Below are 20,678 nucleotides of genomic sequence, written 5' to 3'. Positions count from 1 at the left end.
TTCAAAGTATTGATGAGACAGGGGCTTACAGTTTGGGGTCAAGGTTTTAGGGGGATAGGATTAGGGCTTTGGGGTCCCTAGGGATGGTGAGTATCAGAAGTCTGGTTATGAGGGGCTCAGGGATCTGGGGGTCCAGGGTGTTGGGGGCCCAGGATCTGAAGATTCTTGAGACTATGATGTTGGGGATCTGAGGGCTCCGGGGGCCAGGGCATTAAATGACAAAGGATTAGGTATCTAAGTTCAGGGAAATATGATGATCAACGGCCTGGATTCAAGGGAGTTTGGGAATTCACAATGTTGGAAAATCAAGGTTCTGTGGCATCAAATGCCCAGGGTTTGGGAGTTTAGAAGCCAAAGTGCTGGGAGCTCAAGGAATCTAGTAGCCTGAAATTCAGGTGTCAAGACTGGGTAATGAAATGGTCAAAGGTTCAAGTTCAATTGAGTCAAGGAACTGGCAGGGTGAGATGTTAGGGGTTCTAGGGCCAAGGTGTTGGGGTTCCAAGATATGAGAGTTTGGAAGTCCAGGGCATTAGGTATCCTAGGCTTCTAGGAGCCATAAGATTGAGGGACTGAGGATTAAGGGGATGGAATGATCAGAGGTCTGGGCAAGGGGGTCAGGAGTCCAGGAACCCAGGGTATTGGAGGTCTAGGTCTGGAAAGTTAGGAGTCAAAGATTTGGGAATCTGGAAGCCAGGGATTTAATATCCAGGAGTTTAGGAGTCAGGGGATGGGATGGTCAGGGAACCAGGGGAATGGTATGATCATGGTGCTGGAAAGACGAAGGGGTCAAGGGGGTTACAGATTGGGGGCTGAGAGGGTAAGAGAGAAGGGAGTTAGCGACCTGGGATGGGGGAAGTTCACTTACCCTGGCCAGATTCGGCTTGGGCTGTCGGCCAGGAGAGCACCCCCAGGAGCAGGAACCACAGCGGCATGGCTAAAGGAGTGGGGGAGAACGCGGAACCCTGAGGGGCAGGGAGCAGGTGGAGGGTGGGGTGGCACCCGCAGGTGGCGGGGCCTGTTGGGGGGCTCAGGGATCAGCCGTCTCCCCAGGACTGTGGAGCTGACTTAAAGCCCCAGTTTCAGCCTCTCTCTATATAAAGACTTTTCCCTCCTGCTCAGTGGAGGAACAAGGGAGGGGTGGGCGGGGCCTGAGCCTGGGCCAGGGGGAGGGTGAGTGTATGTGCGAGTGTGTGTGTGTGTAAGATTGGAACTGTGTGTGTACGAGGATGTTCTTGGATGGGTCTGTGGGGCGGTTTGTGTGTGTGTTTAAGGGTGAGTGTGTGTATGTAAGTGTGTGTGAGACTGGAACTGTGTGTGTATGAGGATGTTCTTGGATGGGTCTGTGGGGTGGTGTGTATGTGTATGTGTGTATCAGGGTGAGTGTGCGTGGGTGTGACTGTGAGACACTGTGTGTGTGAGGGTGAGTGTGTGTGTGTGAGATTGGAACTGTGTGTGTACAAGGATGTTCTTGGATAGGTTTGTGGGGCAGTATGCGTGTATGTGCGTATCAGGATGAGTGTGTGTAAGTATGATTGTGAGACACAGTGTGTGTGTATGTGTTAGGGTGAGCATGAGAATTTAACATTGTATAAGTGTGGTTCTCTATGCATCTGAGTGCTCATGTGTGCTTGTGTATATCTTTGTATGAGTGTAACTGCGCGTATGGGTGTGCACACGCAAGTGTGAGTGTATATGTCAGAATGTAACTGTCTATGTGTGTTACTTTGCGTACCTGTGTGAATGAATGTACTTGGTATTGTTGAGTGTGAGAGGGTTACTGTGTGTAATAGTGTGTATATATATATGTATATATATGATCTTTTAATCTCTGAGCCCTCTGTCTCTGCCCATTCTGTCTTGGTTTCTTTCTACTCTCTGTTTCTGTCTAAGTCTCTCTCTCTGTTTTCTCTCTCCGTCCTCTCTCTTGGTGTTATCTCCCAATATCTCTCCCTCCTTCTCTCTCTCTCCCTCTCTCTTTCCTCCCTCCCTCCCTCCCTCTCTATCTCTCTCCCTCTCCCCTACTCCCCTCTGTCTCTCCACAATCTGTGTTTCCATCATGTCTGCTGGGTCACACATGTTGACTTCACTGTCTCAAGTTCCCAAACAGACAGCTCATGTGTGTATGGCTGATATGTATTGTGAGTGTTACTGCGTATGTATGTCAGCGAGATCACGTGAGGATATGTCTGTTAGTGTTGCTGTGTGCCACAGATGTGGGTCAGTGTGGGAGTGTGTCCCAGTGTGTAAAGACATAAATACCTACAAGATAATTTGAGGAAGAAGCAAACCCCGACAATGGGATGGGGGTGGGGTGTGGTTAGAGAAAATCTAGACAGGCTTCCTGGAGGCGGCAGTACCTTGAGCTGATCCTTGTATGGAAATCGATTCCATGAGGCTGAGATGAGGACAGAGCACATTCCATACTTGGGAAACCAGCCCAGACAAAGTCCCAGAGGAAGGGGACAGCACAGAGTGTGTGATGTCTGTCATTTTTGTGATTTCATGGGTGCCTTGGTGTGTTGTTTGGGGACTTTCTGAGTGTGTCTGTGGCTTCTTGAGGATCTCCCATGCCCATCTAGACTCCATGGCCTCATCCCAGGGGACAGAGGGAGAGGAGGGACTGGGGGAGGGGATGGGGCTCGTGCCCCTTTTTCCTTCTGGCCCTCATTGGGCCCCCCACCGCCCACTCCTCTGGGTCTCCAGCCTGAGGAAGGCAGACTTATTCAGTCCTCCAGATATGTGCTTTCCTCCTGTCCTGGCCAGAATACAGGCCACCAGCCACTGTCCTTGGAAGGAGGGATGGAGAAGGAGGGACCTGGGCTGGGGCAGGGGCTGGGGCTGGGCTGGAGTAGGGCCCAGAGGGGGACTGGCGGGGACACACCCCTGTCTGAGCCTGCGGGGAAGGGCCTGTGGGCCTGGAGCTGTTTGGAAATTTGAGATGGTTGAGTCAATATGTGTGACCCGGCAGAGACAACAGAGACACAGATTGGGAAAAGACAGAGAGAGATGCAGAGCAGAAAGAAACAGAGATACAAAGTAGGCAGAGACAGAGACACAAAGTAGGCAGAGACAGAGACACAGGATAGAAAGAAATGGAGATGTAGAAAGGACAGAGACATAGAACAGAAAGAAACAGAGACAGAAGGGTTGGAAATATGAAGGAGAGAGAGACAGAGAAGGCAAAGAGAGACCCAGAGTGGAGACAGTCTGAGACAGACTTACTTTCTGGGTGACTCAAGACAGGACCCTATCTGGGCCTCAATTTCCCCATCCTTAAAATGAGATGGCTGGACTCCATATTCTCCAGCTCCAAAAGTCTAGGAACTGGTGATTTTATTTACATGGAAGAGAAACACAGTTTCTCACTTTCATGGCCTAGATAGGAAGAGAGAGATTCTCTCATTTGTGGGCCAACTCCCATCCCCCATCACTATCTAGCTCCCATCTGGACTGCCTGGCCTTTCTCAGGGCCTGGACCCATGCCTTGGACCGAGGTCACTGAGCTGGCGCCACAGTCTGGGCCAGGGCAGAGACCTTGGCTCTCTTCATCTCTATCCCTCCTGCTCCAGCACTGTCCTGGGTTCTGGGGACTCGTGCCTAGGAGTGATCTGGGGGGAGAGAGGTAGGGAGAGGCAGAACCTACTTGTTGGCCCTTTTCTACTGAGTTTGGAATAGAAAGGGTTTGAGTCCTAAAGAAGATGGTCAGGAGACATAGCCAGGGGGCCTCAGCCAGTTATCCTGAGCTGTTCTGATACTTGGGCCTCATCCTTGGATAACTAAGCTTGAGTCTTGGATACGAAACCTAAGCATCTGTCACTGAGACTGAACCCCAGAGTCCTGTGCTGAGCCCTGGACACTTAACCTGAGTCCCTGATCCTAGGCTTGAACCCTGGGCACTTGGCCTAAGCCTCTTTACTCAATCTGAGTCCCTGATCCTAGGCTTGAACCCTGGGCACTTGGCCTAAGCCTCTTTACTCAATCTGAGTCCCTGATCCTAGGCTTGAACCCTAGGCACTTGGCCTAAGCCTCTTTACTCAATCTGAGCCCCTGATCCTAGGCTTGAACCCTGGGCACTGGGTCTGAGCAATAACGTCAGTCCCTGAATCTGAGACTGAATCCTAGACACTGGGCCAGAATTCTAGACTCCGGGCTGACTGGCTAGCTAGCCTTGGGGAAGGAGATGTTTTCTTCTTCCCTGACCTTTCTCTCCATACTGAGTTGCCTGTGAATCCTCCTCTAGAAAGAAACCCAGCCAGGACAGTGGGGAGGAGACCTAGGGCTCAGGGACCTTCTTTTCTCACTAGAATGAAACAGGAGTTGAGGGAGGGAGGCTGGTTGTTCCCTCCCTTTACCCTTAAGCAGCTGTCTCCTGTTTCCTTCTAGTCCTGCGATGGATCCCCCTCCTTCCCTATCTGGGAAATACAAAAGGACAGGTTGACCCCTGTCTCTGCAAAGGGCTTCCAAAAGGAGGTATGAACTTCCAATTAGTTCAAGCTTTTTTTTCCTCTGGTGGGGAAACTGAAGGCACCTACTGAAGAAATGATCACAAGAGCTCACAGTTATTTTAGGTTTACAAAGCACTTCCTTTCAACAGCCCTGGCAGCTACAAAGGGTAGTTTCTTAGCGTCATGGGATTTATAGCTAGAAGGGACCTTAGAAGACATCTAGTCCACTCTCCCTGCACCTTCTTTTTTACAGGTGAGGAAACTGAGGCCCAAAGCTGTTTGCTGACTTTATCCAACTAGGTCTAACCATTCCCATTAAACAGATGAGGAAACTGAGGATAGGAAAGGGATTTGCCCAAGGACATAAACTGAATCAGGGGGCAGAGCCAGGATTAGAATCAAAACCACTTGGGCAGCTAGGTGGTGTTGTGGATAGAGCACCAGCCCTGGAGTCAGGAGGTGCTGAGTTCAAATGTTGCATTAGACACTTATATTGTCATTTGGGGCTTTTGTGATATGGTGGAAAGGGTCTTGTGCATCCTTTTTTAAAGATAACTAATGAGGGGGTGCTAGGTGGTGCAGTGGATAGAGCACTAGCCCTGAAGTCGGGAAGACCTGAGTTCAAATCCTGTCTCAGACACTAGCTGTATGACACTGGGCAAGTCACTTAACCCTGAATATCTTAAAAAAAAAAAAAAATTCAAGTCTCTTGTCATCAGCCCTAGATGTTCTTCCCCAGCACCTCTAAGGAGAGAGAGGGAAATGAAAGGCTGAGTAGTCTCCTGTCAAAATATGGTACCCCTTCCTTGTGGTCTTCCTTGAGAAGCTACCCAGACAGGTGAGCTCTGGGGCAGAGGGTACAGTGGAAACAGCACTGGCTCTGAAATCAAGAGGAACTGGGTTCAAATCTCATTTCTTATCCATTTGTGTGATCTTAGACAAATCACTTAAGCACTCTGGGCCAGGCCTCAGTTTCTTCATCTGTCACATAGGGATCTGATTTGGATCATCTTTGGCTCTAAGTCTATATAAATTTAAAACCTCCTTGCTCATTTTGGGCCTTGCTTTTTTCCTCTATAAAATGAATGGTAATGTAGGCTATCTCTCAAGTTCTGCTGTTGTTCAATCATATCCTACTCTTTGTGACCCCATTTGGAGTTTTCTTGGCAGAGATACTGGAGTGATTTGCCAGCTCACCTGTGAGGTCATTGGTCTTCTTCAGGTGTTTTTTTTTAAATTTTTATTTTTTTAGGGGAGGCAATCGGGTTTAAGTGACTTACCCAAGGTCACACAGCTAGTGGCTGAGGCAAGATTTGAATTCAGGTCTTCCCGACTCCAGGGTTAGTGCTCTATCCACTACACTATCTAGCAGTCCCTCATTGGTCATCTTTAAAACAAAGGATGCACAAGACCCTTTCCACCATATCACAAAACCCCCAAATGACAATGCAAAGAGGAACTTCAAGGAAACAACTCATCCCCAGACACTTAGGGTTCATCTGGGATGATAGAATATATTAAGTCCCATCCAGTACCCTTTAAACTTATAAAGCCACAATTCTGTTTTTGACCTGGAGAAAGGAAAGGAGGGGCATACAAGAAGAGGAGGTAGGGGTGGACAAGATGACCTTTATGAGATCCCTCCAGCCCTAGGGATTCTGGACTGCCAGGCCTTTTATCCCCTTCTCTCGACACCCCAAAGGCACAGTTCTGCTCAGTGCTTCAAGGACAGGGAGTCAGTATGCCCCAGAGGGAAACATTGTGAGCCAGAGGGAGTGCTCTCTATTCCTGTCCTCCCTTCTGGGCTTCAAGGCCATTTGGACGTGTCCAGGGGGATTCAAGCCAGGAGCTTGGCCCATTCCAGGCAGGACATGGACAAACTGACATGGGCTCAATTCGCTGTCCTACGGTATTCCTTGAGAGACTCCCCAAGAGTAAGGAGAGCCTACAGCCAAATGATACAGGACTAGCAACCTGGCCATAGAGACTATTGACGGAAAAACTTATAGAAAGGAGATCTCGATGGCCACCTTTTAGCATGTAAAATAAGAGGGATTCAGCCTGAAGAGACCTCTCATTTTACAGATGCTCTTTAAAGGAGGAACCCAAGCTGAGGAAGTGACTCACCCAAGATCACACAGGTAATCAATGGCCAAGCCAGCATTTGAACTTGGATCTTCTGATTCCAAATATGATGCTTTTTTCTTTTCTTTTAAAGTTTAGGTAAGGGAAAACATTCCAACAACCTAGGCTGGGATGAGGAAGGCTCAAGCTCCCCATTATTGGAGGTGTTCTGCTACAGTAAGGGAGAATCTTGAGTTGGCAGGAAGATTCAGTCAACAAACATGAGGCAACTCTAGTGTTCAAGACCCCATAACTGGCCCTAGGGATAGAGATGGAGGTTTTTCTACTCTAATGAAGAGAAGAGAATGTGCACAAGTCCAAGGCAGAATAGAATGAGTCCAAAGGAGAGATCCTGTAGAAGTGCTATATCAATTTCAGGAGAATGAAATTCCTTCCACTCGGGAGTGGGGATGTCATTAGGGAAGGCTTCATGGAGAAGGCATCTGAGATTGATCTTGAAGACAGGATTTCAGTGGGTGAAGATGGGAGAAGGGGATCCTTTTGAGGGAAGAATGAGAACAAGGGAGGGAGGCTCAGAGTTGTTCTTGCTCAGGCGAGTGTTAGGTTGGAGGCTTCCTGAGATCCCTCCCAGCTCTAAGATGCTGAGATCTGGAGTTGTCTGGATTGGGTGGTGTGTAGATTAGGCAAGGGGGAGTGATGAGGGATAATGCTGGGCAGGTGGGTGAGAAGGCCTGGGCTTTCTGCATCAAATGTTGATCCTCAATCCTCTGAGGTCTCTATCAGCTCAGAGACTCTCCAATATTCTGGTCCAATCAGTGAATCTTTAAAGGGTACAAAACTCTGCTCCCTCAAGGATGTACGTCCTGGGATTCTAACCACCAGATTCTGCTACACATTGTTTTAGATATATCTAATAAAGCCAGGACAGTGCTGTGGTTTTGGGGATCTATCTATGTACTATCTTTAGGCGCCTTGAGTTTGCCTTTCTTTGTATCTTCAGGTTCAGCACAGTGCCTCACACAAGCATTAATAAGTACTTATTGACTATCTGACTATCCCCTGGGCTTCAGATGCTTTCCCTCCCCTCTGCCTCTTGATTTTCCTGGCTTCAAGACTTAACTCTAGATGCATCATTTGTAGGTAACCTTATTGGTTCCCCAAGCTGTGAGTGCCCCTCTGAGATTACCTTCCATTTTACACACACACACACACACACACACACACACACACACACACACTGCATGTATGTAGTTATTTGCATGTTTTCTACTCCATTAGAATGGAAGCTCACTGAGGACAGGAACCATGTTTTTGTCTTTCTTAGAAGCCCGAGAACTTAGCACAATGCTTGTTATGTCAGTGGCTTAATAGCGATTGTTAACTGACTTACCTGCTCATTGGATGATCCTCAAACTAGGGTCTTGGCACATGATGTTAATGTAAAAAAGTTAATGGTGGGTGGGGGGAAGAGTTAAAGATCTTCTCTGCCCATTTATAGACCTCAGGGGAAGCCCATTAAGGGAAGCTTGATTAGGAGAGACTTATTTTGTAGGAAGGCCCATACCTGTTGTTTCTAATGAGGCACTGGGTCACCAGGGTTGTACCCTCTGGCTCTGAAAAGAGAGAGAGAGTGTGTGTGTGTGTGTGTGTGTGTGTGTGTGTGTGTGTGTGGTTTTGTTAACTACGTATGTATGTAACAGTCAGACAGTTGGATCAGTCCGTTGGTCTGTGATGTATTGCTTATGGTCAGACAGTTGGAAGCCCTGTCTGTTTATCTTTATTCCTCTGCTTGTATTTTCTCTGTTGGTGAAGGTTATTAAAAAAGATTGTTGACCCCTCAAAAGTGCTTTCCTTTTAGGAAAGCAGATCTAAGAACCTGTGCAACAGGCCCTCCTGTGTATGCTGGAGTACGTACTAATAAGTATGGCTATAAAGTTATGGGGACCCCGAACCAGGGGCTTCCCCCATAGTTTACTTTTCCCTGCCCTTCTTTAGGCATAGGCTCCTTCATTTTGACCATCTGCCCCAGTACTGCCACTGGACATATGACGGGGTCAAAAACCAGAGCTAGAATCCCATCTTTGCTCCTAATTTCTCATAAAGTTGGGTACATTTTCCCCTTCTTTGGGACTCAGTTTCCCCTGCCCTATCAAACAAGGGGGACATATTGCATGCTCTCTATGCTCTCTTCTGCCTCTGAAATACTGCAGTTTTTTCATCCTGTGACTTTTCCCCAAGCATGAGGTCAGGGCTCAAAGGCAGGAAACAAAGTTCAGATAGTAAACAGAACAAAGCCAATGCCAGAGCTTCTGGTGACAAGTTGGCCCCAGACCCTGTGATTCTTCCTCCTTGGGTCTGCAAATCTCTCATTTGTAGAGTGCTCAAAGATTTATCGAGTGCTTCCCTACTAACCACAGCCCTGGGATATAGGTTCATTTTACAGATGAGGAACCTGGTGGGGAGTGACTTGCCAAGGTCAGGTAGAAAGTGAGCCAAGTCATCCAGGCAAGTTTCCCAAATCACTGCTCTCTATTCATTGAATCTCTGGGTCCTCTTGGCTCCTCCCTGGGGAGTCCTTGTCTAAAACCCCCAGATCTCCTTGCCTCCTTCCCTCCTTTTATTCTTTCAGTCACAATTGGGACTTCTAAGTCCCAACCTTTTCCTTTCGGAGAAACAGATCTTCCACTCACCTCAAGAAGGCAAAGTAAACAAATCGGTGACAACCAGGTTCAGTAAAAAAAAGTTTTTTAATTCAACAAATTCCATTCAACAAACCTTTACCAAATACCATTTTTGCGTGGGTAAGTCAATAAGCATTCATCATGGATTTGATATGTGTCAGGCACTGGAAATACAAATACAGACAAAAAGAAAGACACACTGTCCTCAAGGAATGCACATTTTAATAGGGAAAGAGAACACATAAAATGGAACAGAAAAGAAGTGGCATGGTGGAAAAATCTGGAAAGATAGGAGGAAGTCAGGAGAGGAGAAAAAAGAAAAAAATGGAGGTTCTGGAGGAACTCCAGAAGGAAGGAGAAATGGAGAGGAGGTCCCCAGAGAGGTAGAGGTATCTTTCAAAGTGAGAAGACCTCAGTGAAGAGGTAGAGGAAAGGTTTTATTATAAGCCCTTGGAGGTCACTTGAATAAACCAGGGGTTCTTAGATTTCATCATAGGAGCATTTCCTTAGACTATGGCCTATGGAACCTTGTCAGAATCATGTTTTTTAAATGTAAAAAATAAAATACATTAGGATTACAAAGGAACCCAATTCTATTGAAATAAACTTATCAAATTTAAAAACAAAAAAATAGTTCACAGGCCTCAAGGGTGAATAATGCAGGTCCCAGTCCATTCACCCCTGGTCATCCTGGATGACTCTCTCCTCCCATGAATTCACCACTGGGTTTCCACCCAATTTGACAGGGGCCATCTCAGCTTCTCTTGCTGACAAACTGATGCCAATGGAGAGCGAAAGCTCTCAAGAAGTGACTGGCTCACCTTCTTCCCCTTCCTCTCTGTCCCTCTCCCCTCATATTTCTGATGACATCCTTCACACCACTTCTGCCCAATTCCTCACCTGTAAGATGCTACAGCTTGCTTGCTCCCACAATGCATTTCTCCATTGCCTTTTGGCTTATCTTTCGATTCCTTGCTATTCTATGATCATTGGATCCTAGAATTAGAGTTGAATGGACCTCAGAGAGCATCTAGTTCAACCTTCTCATTTTACAGATAAAGAAACTGAGTCATAGAGAGGGTAAGTTATTTGCTCAAGTATCAGAGAGAAGATTTGAGCCAGGCTTCCCTACTCCAATGCTAGCACTCTAGGATCTTATGAACCCTGGAATAGGTAGCTAGGTGGCACAGTGCATAGAGTGCCAGACCTGGAGTCAGGAAGACTCATTTTTGTAAGTACAAATCCAGCCTCAGACACTAACTAGCTGTGTGACTCTGGGCAAGTCACTTAACCATCTTTGCCTCAGTTTTCTCACCTGTTAAAAATGAGCTGAGAATGAAATGGTAAACCACTCTAGCATCTTTGCCAAGAAAACCCCAAATGGGGTCATGAAGAGTCAGACACAACTGAAAAAAAAAAATGACCAAACAACAAAAGAATTGAAGGATGTCTGGAGGAGAATCCAATAAAGGAAACAGAGAAGGAGTAGTCAGTTAGGTAGGAGGAGAACTGGGAGAGAGCAGGGTCCTGAAACCCTAGAGAGGAGAGAGGATCAAGGAGGAGAGAGCGGCCAACAGTACCAGAGGCTGCAGAGAGGTTGAGGAGGATGAGGAAAGCATTGTAAGCTTCTCACTGGGAGAGGTTGCCTCTGTATCTGTATCTCCAGCACTCAGCACTGTGCTTAGCACTGAGGTCTGAATAAATGCTTTTCATTCATTCATTCCTTCATCCATGCATCAGCACATATGTATACCTTGGACAGACACTACAAAGGAATAATGAGCACAGCCCAGAAATGAAAGAGAGTGGGCAAGGCTCCTGGTGCTCTTTAGTGACCTCAAGCTCTGTAACTGCAACATCCTTGCAGTGATGGTTTGACTGGAGGGAGCCATCCTTCCCAATATGGTGGTAGTAGAGCAGGGGTGGGGAACCTGCAGCCTCAAGGCCACATGTAGTCCTCTAGGTCTTCAAGTGCAGCCCTTTGACTGAATCCAAACTTCCTGGAACAAATCCCCTTCATAAAAGGATTTACCCTGTAAAACTTAGAGGTAGTCAAAAACCCACATGTGGCCTTGAGGCCGCAGGTTCCCCACTCCTGTCCCGAGAAAGAGGTAGGAAAGGAATGGCTATTTATAGGGTAAGTAGTTGGATGGGATGGGAAATATGGTCTAGGACCTGAAGCAGGTTAGATATATATGCTCATGTGCTAGGATGACACAGCCCCAGGATGGTGGTACCAAAGGCAGGGGTGTACTGGTAAATGTTTAACAACCAGCTCTCCAAAAGAAAAACAAAGGACATGTGTAACACGATTTTAAGTTTCATTTACATTTTCAACATTTTCTCCATCACTTTCTTAAGCCTTAAAACAATGAATAAAGTTCTGATTTGTAGTAATTGCTGATTTATGACATACATACTCACACTGAAAATTTAACATTGGGCTCCTCAGAGTTGATAGATCTGGCACCAGCACATCTCTGGCCAAAGCTGAGTGGATTATATCACCTAGAAGGCCCCAAGAGACCAGGGTCGTATCATAGAAGGACATCTTAGATAGACAACAGAAATTCTCCATTCACTTGGTTTTTCTTATGTTGATAAATGGTTGAGTATATTGCGATCAGGAATCTCCTCCCTTCTGCAGAGATGGGAAACTATTACAGCATCCCAGACAGAGCATTGAAAGGGATCTTAGAAGCCATTGAGGCCAACCTCCTCATTTTACAGGTGAAGAAACTGAGGCACAGAGAGGTTGAATGACCTGTCCAGGGTCACCACAACTAGTAAGTATCTGAGGCAGAATTTGAACTCAGCTCTTTTTGATTCCAAGTCTAGCACTCTGTTAAGTGTGCCACCTAGTGGACAGCTGCTGGTATAAAGCATTATCTGGACAGACTTTACTTCCAGAACTGTTTTTCTTTCTCTTTGTTTTTAAATCCCTGATCCTGAGAGAGGGCTCTTTGAGGGGAAGGAAATAACTGGAAATTAAGGTGATGTAAAAACAAAATGTACCAATAAAAGAATATTTGCAACACTGTCATCTGTACACAGAAGCATCCTGGAATGACTCACCTTTTACTGGGAATTTCTTCTGGATTTGGTCTTGGCTTTGAGGCAGTTGGTGGTGCAGTGGATAGTGCCTTGGGCCTGAAGTCAGGAAGACCTGAGTTCAAATGCAGCCTCAGACACTCACTAGCTGTGTGATCCTGGGTGAGTCACTCTGTTTGCCTCAGTTTCTTCCCCAGCAAAATGGGGATGATAATAGCACTTACTTTGCAGGGTTATTGTAAGAACCAAATGACATAGCATTTGTAAAAAGCACATATAAATGCTCATTCCCTTCCCTTCCTTGGGGAAGCCTCGGCCTCTGTCTTCTGTCTCATTTGATAAGAATAATCAGAGAATTGGCAACAAGTTATCTCTAACTTTTGTCTGAGATTAGTTTTTGGCTTTTTAATTCCCTGTGCCATTGGTGCATAACAGGTTCTTTTTTTTTAATAGTATGGTTTTTTTTTTTTTAACATAATATTTTATTTATCCAATTGCAGGCCATCTTGAGGTAAGGGGAGGAAGAGAGGGGAAGAAAATTTAAAACTTATAGATGTGAATGTTGAAAACTAAAAATAAACAAATTGAAAAAAATCCAAATAAATAATATTTTATTTTCCCCCAATTACACATAAAAACAATGTTTAGTATTCTTTGTTGTTACTGTTTTTTAAGTTTCGAGCTCCAAATTCATAGTACATTCTTAATAAATACTTTAAAAATTAAATTGTATTCTTATGACTTGAGAGATAAAAGGTGAAAAATTGTCCAGGGGCTTGTCCTCAAGCTTATTTCATAGACTAATTAGCATTTATATGGCATTTTAAGGTTTGCTGTGCACACATGGTAAAGTCTCAACAAGTGGGAATTCTCATTGCATCTTTCCACTGGCTTGGAACCAATGACCATGTTTTCTATAATTCTAATTTTGAATAGTGTGAATTCAAATATGTGCATCACTTCATTAATGAAGACCTAGCTGCATGTTATTTCATTTGATCCTTACAACAACTCTGGAAGGCAGGAGGCTAGTATTCTTATCTCCATTTTGCAGATGAAGAAAACTGAGACTGAACGAGGGTGACTTGCCCAGGTCACACAGCTACTAAATGTTTGAGAGAGGATTTGAACTCAGGTCTTCCTGGCTCCAAATGCACCACCAGTATCCACCTCCCTACCTAATTACCTTTACAGAGTTACAGAAGAAGCTTTAGAGGTAATCTAGTTTAATCCCTTAATTTTACAAATGAGGAAACTGAGGCCCCAAAAGGGGAAGGTTTGAATTTGAGTCCTCAGCCTCCAGATCTGCGGTTCTTTCTACTGTGGCACCTACTTTTCTTGTACCCCTATTACATAAAGGTTCTTGGAGGTGAGAGAATTCATTAGCAGTTTATGTTGCAGAGTGGAGGATTTAGGGTAGACCTCAGAGAAGGCAGAGTGATTTGGGACAAAGAACTCTAAGATGCAAGCCTGGGGTCTCAAGTCCCAGCCCAGCCACTAATCTAGGTGGATGTCCTTGGGTAAATCCCTTCCGTTCCCTGGGAGATCAGTGTTCCTATCTGTAAGATGAAGTGGCTAGGCTAGATACTGTCTCAGGATCTTTCTGCCCTGCCTCACAACTCTGAGTGGCTGTGCTATTATTATCCTCATTTTACAGCTGAGGAAGCTGAGGCAGAAAAACAATGAGTGATTCACCCAGGGACACACAGCTAACAAGTGTCTGAGGCAGGATTTGAATTCGGGTCTGCTCTTCTATGACCTAAGGTCCCTTTTAGTAATGACTTCATATGTTCTATGGTGTCTTTCAGCTCCGACAGCGCATGGTCTATGTTGATAGAATCTCAGAATTTCAGGCTTGGAAGGGACTCAGTAATCATCCAACCCAATCCATACCTGAAAAATTATTCCCACTCTCCTTAGAGCTGACAAGTGGTCATCCAGACTTTACTTGAGGGTCTCCAATGAGGGGGGTGCCCACACCCTCCCCCAGGCAGCCCATACCTCTTCTGGACAGCACAAATTGTTAGAAAGTTTTTCCTTATATCATGATTGAATCTGTCTCTTTGCATATGTTCTAAGGTCCTTTCCAGTTCTGACATTCTATGTTCTATGTTCTATGATTCTAGAGGCGAAAATGCTGGAACTAGTGAAGGAGAAGAGGATGTAGAGAGCTTGTGGGGAGGGACTGGTCTTCAGCTAGGCTATAAGGCAGGGGTAAGACCCTGTGGCCTCTTGAGATCCCTTCCTGGGCTCTTGACGTAGAGTCCTAGAAATCCCCGGGTCTCTGCCCTTGGCTGCCGAGGAAAGAGCTGGGACTGATGGGGTTTGGCCCAAGCCTGGTGCCTGTGGGAGCGGGGGTTGAGGGGCCAGAGAGGGAACCTCCCCTTGGAAAGACCCCAAGCTGAGCTGGGCTGTGCCGACGTGGACACACATCTGGGATTCTGGTAAACACGGGGTGATGTCAGCACGAGACTGGGACTTAAGAGAGACAGCAGGGCTCCAGTAGGAGGGATGGGGGCTGGCGGGGAGAGTGAAGACAGGAAGGCAGGGAGGAGACCTAGGAGATGAAGGGACAGCTGCCTGAATCTAAGGGGGGCCATCTAGCCTTAGCCCTTGAGGGGGAATAAAAATGATTCTGAAGAGCAAACATAAGCCTGTAGTCTTGGGGTGGGGGAGGTGAAGGGCAGGCAGGGTGGGGTATGGCTTCTGATCTAAAGGAACCCCCAGTCTGAGATGGAAAACTGGCTCAGCCCTTGGGGAGCCCCAGTCTGAAGAAGGAAACAGTCTCTGTCATCCCATCAATCACAAAACCTCAACCCTGGAAAGGCCCTCGGGGGCCATCGGAGGTCCTCAGAACTCAACTCTGAGCAAGAATTCCCTCTCCAATGCGCCCAATAAGCAACCGCCTAACCTTTGTTCAGAGACCTCCAACAAAGGAGAACCTGCTGCTTCCAGAGGCTGCCCATTTCCCCTTTGAACTCAGTCTCATTTTGGACTTTGAAAAGTTCTTTCTAACCATGAGGTGAAATCTGCTCCTCTGCTCCTTGCACACCTAGATCTTCCCTCTGAGGACAAATCAAATGCCTTCCCATAATGCTATCAGTCATTTCTCCTCCAGGCTTTTAAACACTCTCAGTTCCCTCAAATGATCTTCACATGCATCTGGTGATCTCAAGGTCATCCTCTCAGCATACTGCTTATCTCTTCTGGATACAATGCAGCTAAGGAATGAATAAAAGGAGAAAAGGAGTGGAGACTGGAGAAAAGGAAAGATAAGAGCTGTAGTTGGAGGGGGTAACTTCAGCAAGAACATGGGAGGTAGAGAAAGGTTTGAATGATGGTGAATTCTCTTAAGGTAACTGCCACTGTGGGTGCCTTTGTAACTTGTCTTATATTTCTGAAATTCTTCTGACCTTTAATGCCGATCAGATAGTATCTCACAGCTGATCAAGCCAATGCATTCTGGCGATGTCCCAGTTCCTGAGATCTAATTAGGGGTTGCCATTAGGTGTCAATGAGCATGACTATGAGGAGGGGTCCATCGAATACCCCAAACAAAGCTTCACTCCCTTGGCATCAAGTTGAATTTACCTAAGGAAACCCCCTAGATCAATTCCCCATCCACCCCCAGCTTCTTATAGGACATTAATATCAATATTGGAATCCTCTGGGGTGAGAGCAAGCATTGGGGTGGAAAGGAAGACACTGAGTCAGGCAATTAATTGACAGGGAAAAGGTAAATCAATGACACTGTCAAAAGTATTTTAGACAGATCTTGTCAACCTATGTTTATATTCTGTATTTCCCCATCTTCCCTAAAATATAAGCTACTTGAAGGTAGGGTTGTTTTCATCTTGTCTTTATATCTCTAATAGGGTGCTTAATAAGTGGTTGTTGAACTGGATTTAATTGGAGAAGAGGTAGTTTAATGACACAATAGAGGGAAGAAAGGTGTGGAAGACACATACCACTCAATTTAATCCAGATCATCAAGAGTTTGTTCTCTTTGTATTCCTAGTATAAGCAGCACAATGGGCGAGAGCTCTAAACTTGGAGTCAGAAAGACCTGAGCTTAAATCCAGCCTCACTTACTCACTAGTTGTGTAACTGTAATTTAACCTTTCTGTGCCTCAGTTTCCTCAGCTATAAAGTGGGAATAATAATGGCCTCTATCTTGCAAGGTTGTTGCAAGGATCAAATGAGATATTTGTAAAGTGCTTTGCAAATGCTAAGGCACTATGTGAATGCTAGCTATTTATATAGTGCTGGCTATCATTACAATTAGCTTGCTATTATACAGTGCCCAGCACATAGGAAGTGCTTAATAAATGCTTGTTGGTAGACAGGTGGACTGGACTTGGAGACAGGAAGATCTGAGTTCATATCCTGCCTCAAAATTAGCTGTTTGTCTCTAGGTAAGTCAACTATCAGGCTTCAGTCTCAGTTTCCTCATCTGTAAAATGGAGATAATAGTTAATACCTCCTTCAGAGTAAGGATCAAATGAGATAAGAAATGTAAAACTCTTTCCAAACCTTAAAAGTATTTTAGGAAATGGTACTAGCTATTATAATTGTTACTGCTGATTGATTGATGAGTGACTACCTACTCTGTGCCAGGCACTTGTTAAACACTGGGAATTCAAAGACAAAAACAAAAACAGCCTTTCCCTCAAAGAGCTTAGTTTCAATTAGGAGGAAATAACATATGCATAGATAAAAACAAAATTCATAATATATACAAAGTAATTTTCAAGGTGTGACTGTGAAGAGTGAAGAAAGTGCACTTGTAGGACCTCCAATGGAGATTAGATGCCAAGAGACAAGAGTTAAGCAGTGGGAACATCCAGGGACACAGAGAAGGAATGTTATATGTGGGGGGAGATGGAGGGGGGCAGTAGATACTCCCCAGATTTAGATTTTGTTTTTCTCCTGAGAGTTGCCACATTTTGGATATCTCCAATTCAACAATCTTCAAACCAAAATCATCATCTTTCCAATCTCTCAATCTCTTCTCTTTCTGCTTTCCTATTACTGTTGAGGGCACCACCTTTCTTCCAGTCACCTTGGCATCCTCCTTGACTTTTCACTTATTCTGACCTCACAAATCCAATCTGCTGCCAAGTCTAGCTGTTTTAGCACAGTAGCATAGAGTAAACCCTTAAAATATTTTGTTGTGGTTTTTTTTTCCTTTTCCCTTCACTTGTCTCTGCTGACTCAGCCATCATCTTGGTCCCTAGCCTCCATCACGTCAAACCTTGACTCCTGAAATTAGCTTCTGGTAAGTCTCTGTGCCTTGTCTCTCCCCACTCCAATCCATTCTGTCCTAAAGCACAGATCTGACTACATTCCAGTCTTCTGACCCTTTTCTCTCTTCCACATACCCTGCAGTGCAGAAACACTGGCCTCCTTACACATGATTCCCTCAACTCTTCTCTGCCTCTTGGTTTTCCTTGACTTCTTCGAGATTAGATTCCACCTAAATCCCACCTTCTGTAAGAAATCTTTCCTGGTCCTTTCCACTCGCTAGTCATGGGGGTGGGGAATCTCAAGGCCGCAGCTTCTCTACCCCTGCTGCTGCCTTCTCTCTGAGCCGGCTTTCCATTTACATCCCAGTATGTGTTTTGTACGTATGTAGTTGTTTACAGGTTGTCTCTCCCATTAAATTGTGAGCTCCTTGAGAGGAGAGACCATATCTGCCTTTCCCTGCAAGCCTAAGGCTTGGCATATCAGGAGCACTCCGTAAATGCTGGTTGGCCAACTGACTGACTGCCAGGAAGGTCCCTTGGCTGGAATGAAGCCTGGTTTCCTTCAAGACTCAGATCAAGTCCCACCTTCTTCAAAAAGCCTTTCTCAGTTCTCCTTAATATTGTGCCTTCCCTCTCTTGATTATCCACATTTATCCTCTCTCGGGTTATCTGGTAAAATGGACAGAGCCATGGTTTGTAATCAGGAAGACTCATCTTCCTTTGTTCAAATCTGGCCTCAGACACTTATTAGGTGTGTGACAGTGGGCAAGTCACTTAACCCTGTCTCAGTTTCCTCATCTATAAAATGAGCTGGAGAAAGAAATGGAAAAACGCTCTAGCAATCTTTACCAAGAAAACCCCGAGTGAGGTCACAAAGAATACGATACAACTGAAAAGTAACCGAACAACAATTCCTGTCTCCATCTGGTTGGTACATAGTTCTTTACATGTTGTTTCCCGCAGTACGCTGGGAGCTCCTTCACAGCAGGGACTGTCTTTGGCCTTTCTTTGTATCTTTAGTCATTAGAATGGTGCCTGGCACTTAGTAGGTCCTTAATATATGCTTGCTGACAGGACTTCAATGTGGTAAGTTTGGGGGTGAGAAATATGAAATTAGGCTAGAAAGACAGATCAGACCCAGACTATAAACCATCCCCTGAAACTACTGTGCTGTATCTAGTCTCGTTCACAGATGAACTCGTGCAGAGTTAACCATCTATCCACACTTCCTCCTGATCCTATCCAATCCTTTGGAATCTGGCTTCAGACTACAAGAGCATGGTGATACAGCCCTCTAAAAAGTTGTTTGCTATTTCTTTGCTGATAAACCCAAAGACCTTTTTTCAGTCCTTAGCTTTTTAATATTTCTGCTACTTCTGACACTGACAACCATTTTTTTCCTGCTGGAGTTGTTCCTTTCCCTTGGTTTTTCTAAAAGATTTAAGATGTTCACTTTCTCTTGGTTCTCTTTTCATAGGGCCTAGCACATAGCAAGCACTTCTTAAATGTTTGTTGACTGACTGGTTCCCCAAGACTCTAACTTGGGCCTTCTTTTGCCTACCTCTCTTGGTGATCTAATTAAACCCCCATTGGTTGAAGTGTCATCTCCATTGTAGATCTACATATCTAGCTCTAATATCTCTTCTGGACTCCAGTCCTATATCTCCAAGTACCTGCTGGACAACCTGCCCTCTCAATCCCACTGGTATCTCAAACTCAAAATGTCCAAAACAGGATTACCTTCTCTCTTAAATTCTGTCCTCCAGACATCCTATTTCTCATAAGTGTCCCATTGGCCACCCAAATTCTGACCCTTGAGCCATTGGACCCTTCCTTTTCCCTCACTCCCCTACCTCCATCCTTTCAGTGGCTAAGTCCTATTGAATTTTAGTTCCATACCTCTCTTCCTCCTTTTCTTTCATTCACCACCCTGGCTCCGGCCTGCATCATCACTCACTTAGATTATTAGGGACAACCTTCTAACTAATTTTCCTACCTCCAGGTTTCCCCTTCCTCCTCAGTCCTCACAGCTACTAAAAACAATCTCCATGAGCCACAGAGCTGACCTTATAACATCCTAACTCAAAAACCTTCAATGGCTCACCATTGTCTCTAGGATAAAAAACAAATCTTTCACCTGGCATTCCACACGGCACCCCCCTCCCCAATTTGGCTCTGAACTGTTAGTTTTCTAATTTAATCTTACTCCCCACTGGGTACTCTGCTTTCTGGACAAACTGAAGGAAGAACCTTCCATGAATCTGACACCGTCTCCCTGGCCTGCACCTCATCTCTTTACTCCCTAGCTCTGAGCCCCACCAGCTTTCCGTATATACTGAGCTGAGGCTGTTTCGTCCCTCTCTAGAAGGTAGATCACGAGGGGGTAGGAACTGCTTTTGTCTCTGTACCATCACCACCACCCCCTGTGCCCAGCATGTGAGAGGAGCTTAATCAATGCTTGATTGATCTACTAACTGACACTGAGCAGTAACGGACACTGTGGGAAACCCACAATGGAAAAGGATCTTTTCAGCCAAAATTCTTAATTATTCATCACAATCCAGGAACCAACCTAATTTGGGGGCTCAACACTGTTCTGAGGAATGATGGATGCTCTTTACTTCCAGCATGAATAGGGAGGCAGAAGAGCACCAGACTGCACACAAGACTTGGGTTCAAGTTCTGGCCATGCCACTCACCCGTCAGCCTGGGCAGATTTCCATGGCTTTGGTTCCCCATCTGCAAAATGAGAGGGTCTGGTGGGATGATTCCTACGACCTTTCTCTGGGCTTCACAATGAAGGCTTGAGGGAGCTGTTGGACTGCCGGCTGCCTGCAGCCCCACGCTGCGAGCGAACGACTGAGAGTCACCCGTGGAAGGGAAAGCCCAAAGCTGGGAGGCAAAAAGCCTGGGTCCTGATCCCTCTCCCTGGGAGACGGAGCTCAGACACTAAGATCTTTATAATTATCTTAACCTCCGAGCTTCCGCATCCAAGACCGCCCGGGAGTAGAAATCTTCCCTGGGGCTGTTGGAGAGGAAGCACTCCCGGGGTCCCATCCTCCAGACTTTCTCCCTTTCCCCGCCACGTGCTTCCCTCGAGCTTCTTCCAAGGTCCCCCGCCAGGGGACGCACACGTTTGTCTAGCCGCTCGTGTAAAGGACTCAGGCGCG

At 45.8% G+C, this 20,678-nt stretch overlaps 1 protein-coding gene across 2 annotated transcripts in view; it reads right to left on the bottom strand.

The window, feature by feature from the left end:
- Positions 1-20,583, bottom strand: part of FSTL3 (follistatin like 3) — a 32,068-nt gene extending 11,485 nt beyond the window's left edge. Inside the window, exon 1 of one of the 2 annotated variants that reach the window (XM_072601735.1) lies at positions 20,208-20,583. In XM_072601735.1, coding sequence (XP_072457836.1) covers positions 20,208-20,247 — 40 coding nt within the window. In that variant the 5' untranslated portion in view covers positions 20,248-20,583. Of the gene's footprint in view, positions 1-865; positions 1,113-20,207 lie in introns of those variants that run through there. The other variant, XM_072601734.1, reaches the window with a different exon arrangement.
- Between the last annotated feature and the right edge of the window lie 95 nt (positions 20,584-20,678).

Source organism: Notamacropus eugenii, chromosome 4 (genome assembly GCF_028372415.1).
Source record: "Notamacropus eugenii isolate mMacEug1 chromosome 4, mMacEug1.pri_v2, whole genome shotgun sequence".
NCBI lineage: Eukaryota > Metazoa > Chordata > Mammalia > Diprotodontia > Macropodidae > Notamacropus > Notamacropus eugenii.
Note: the sequence above shows the minus strand (reverse complement) of the source record. Positions and strands in the feature narration are given on the sequence as shown.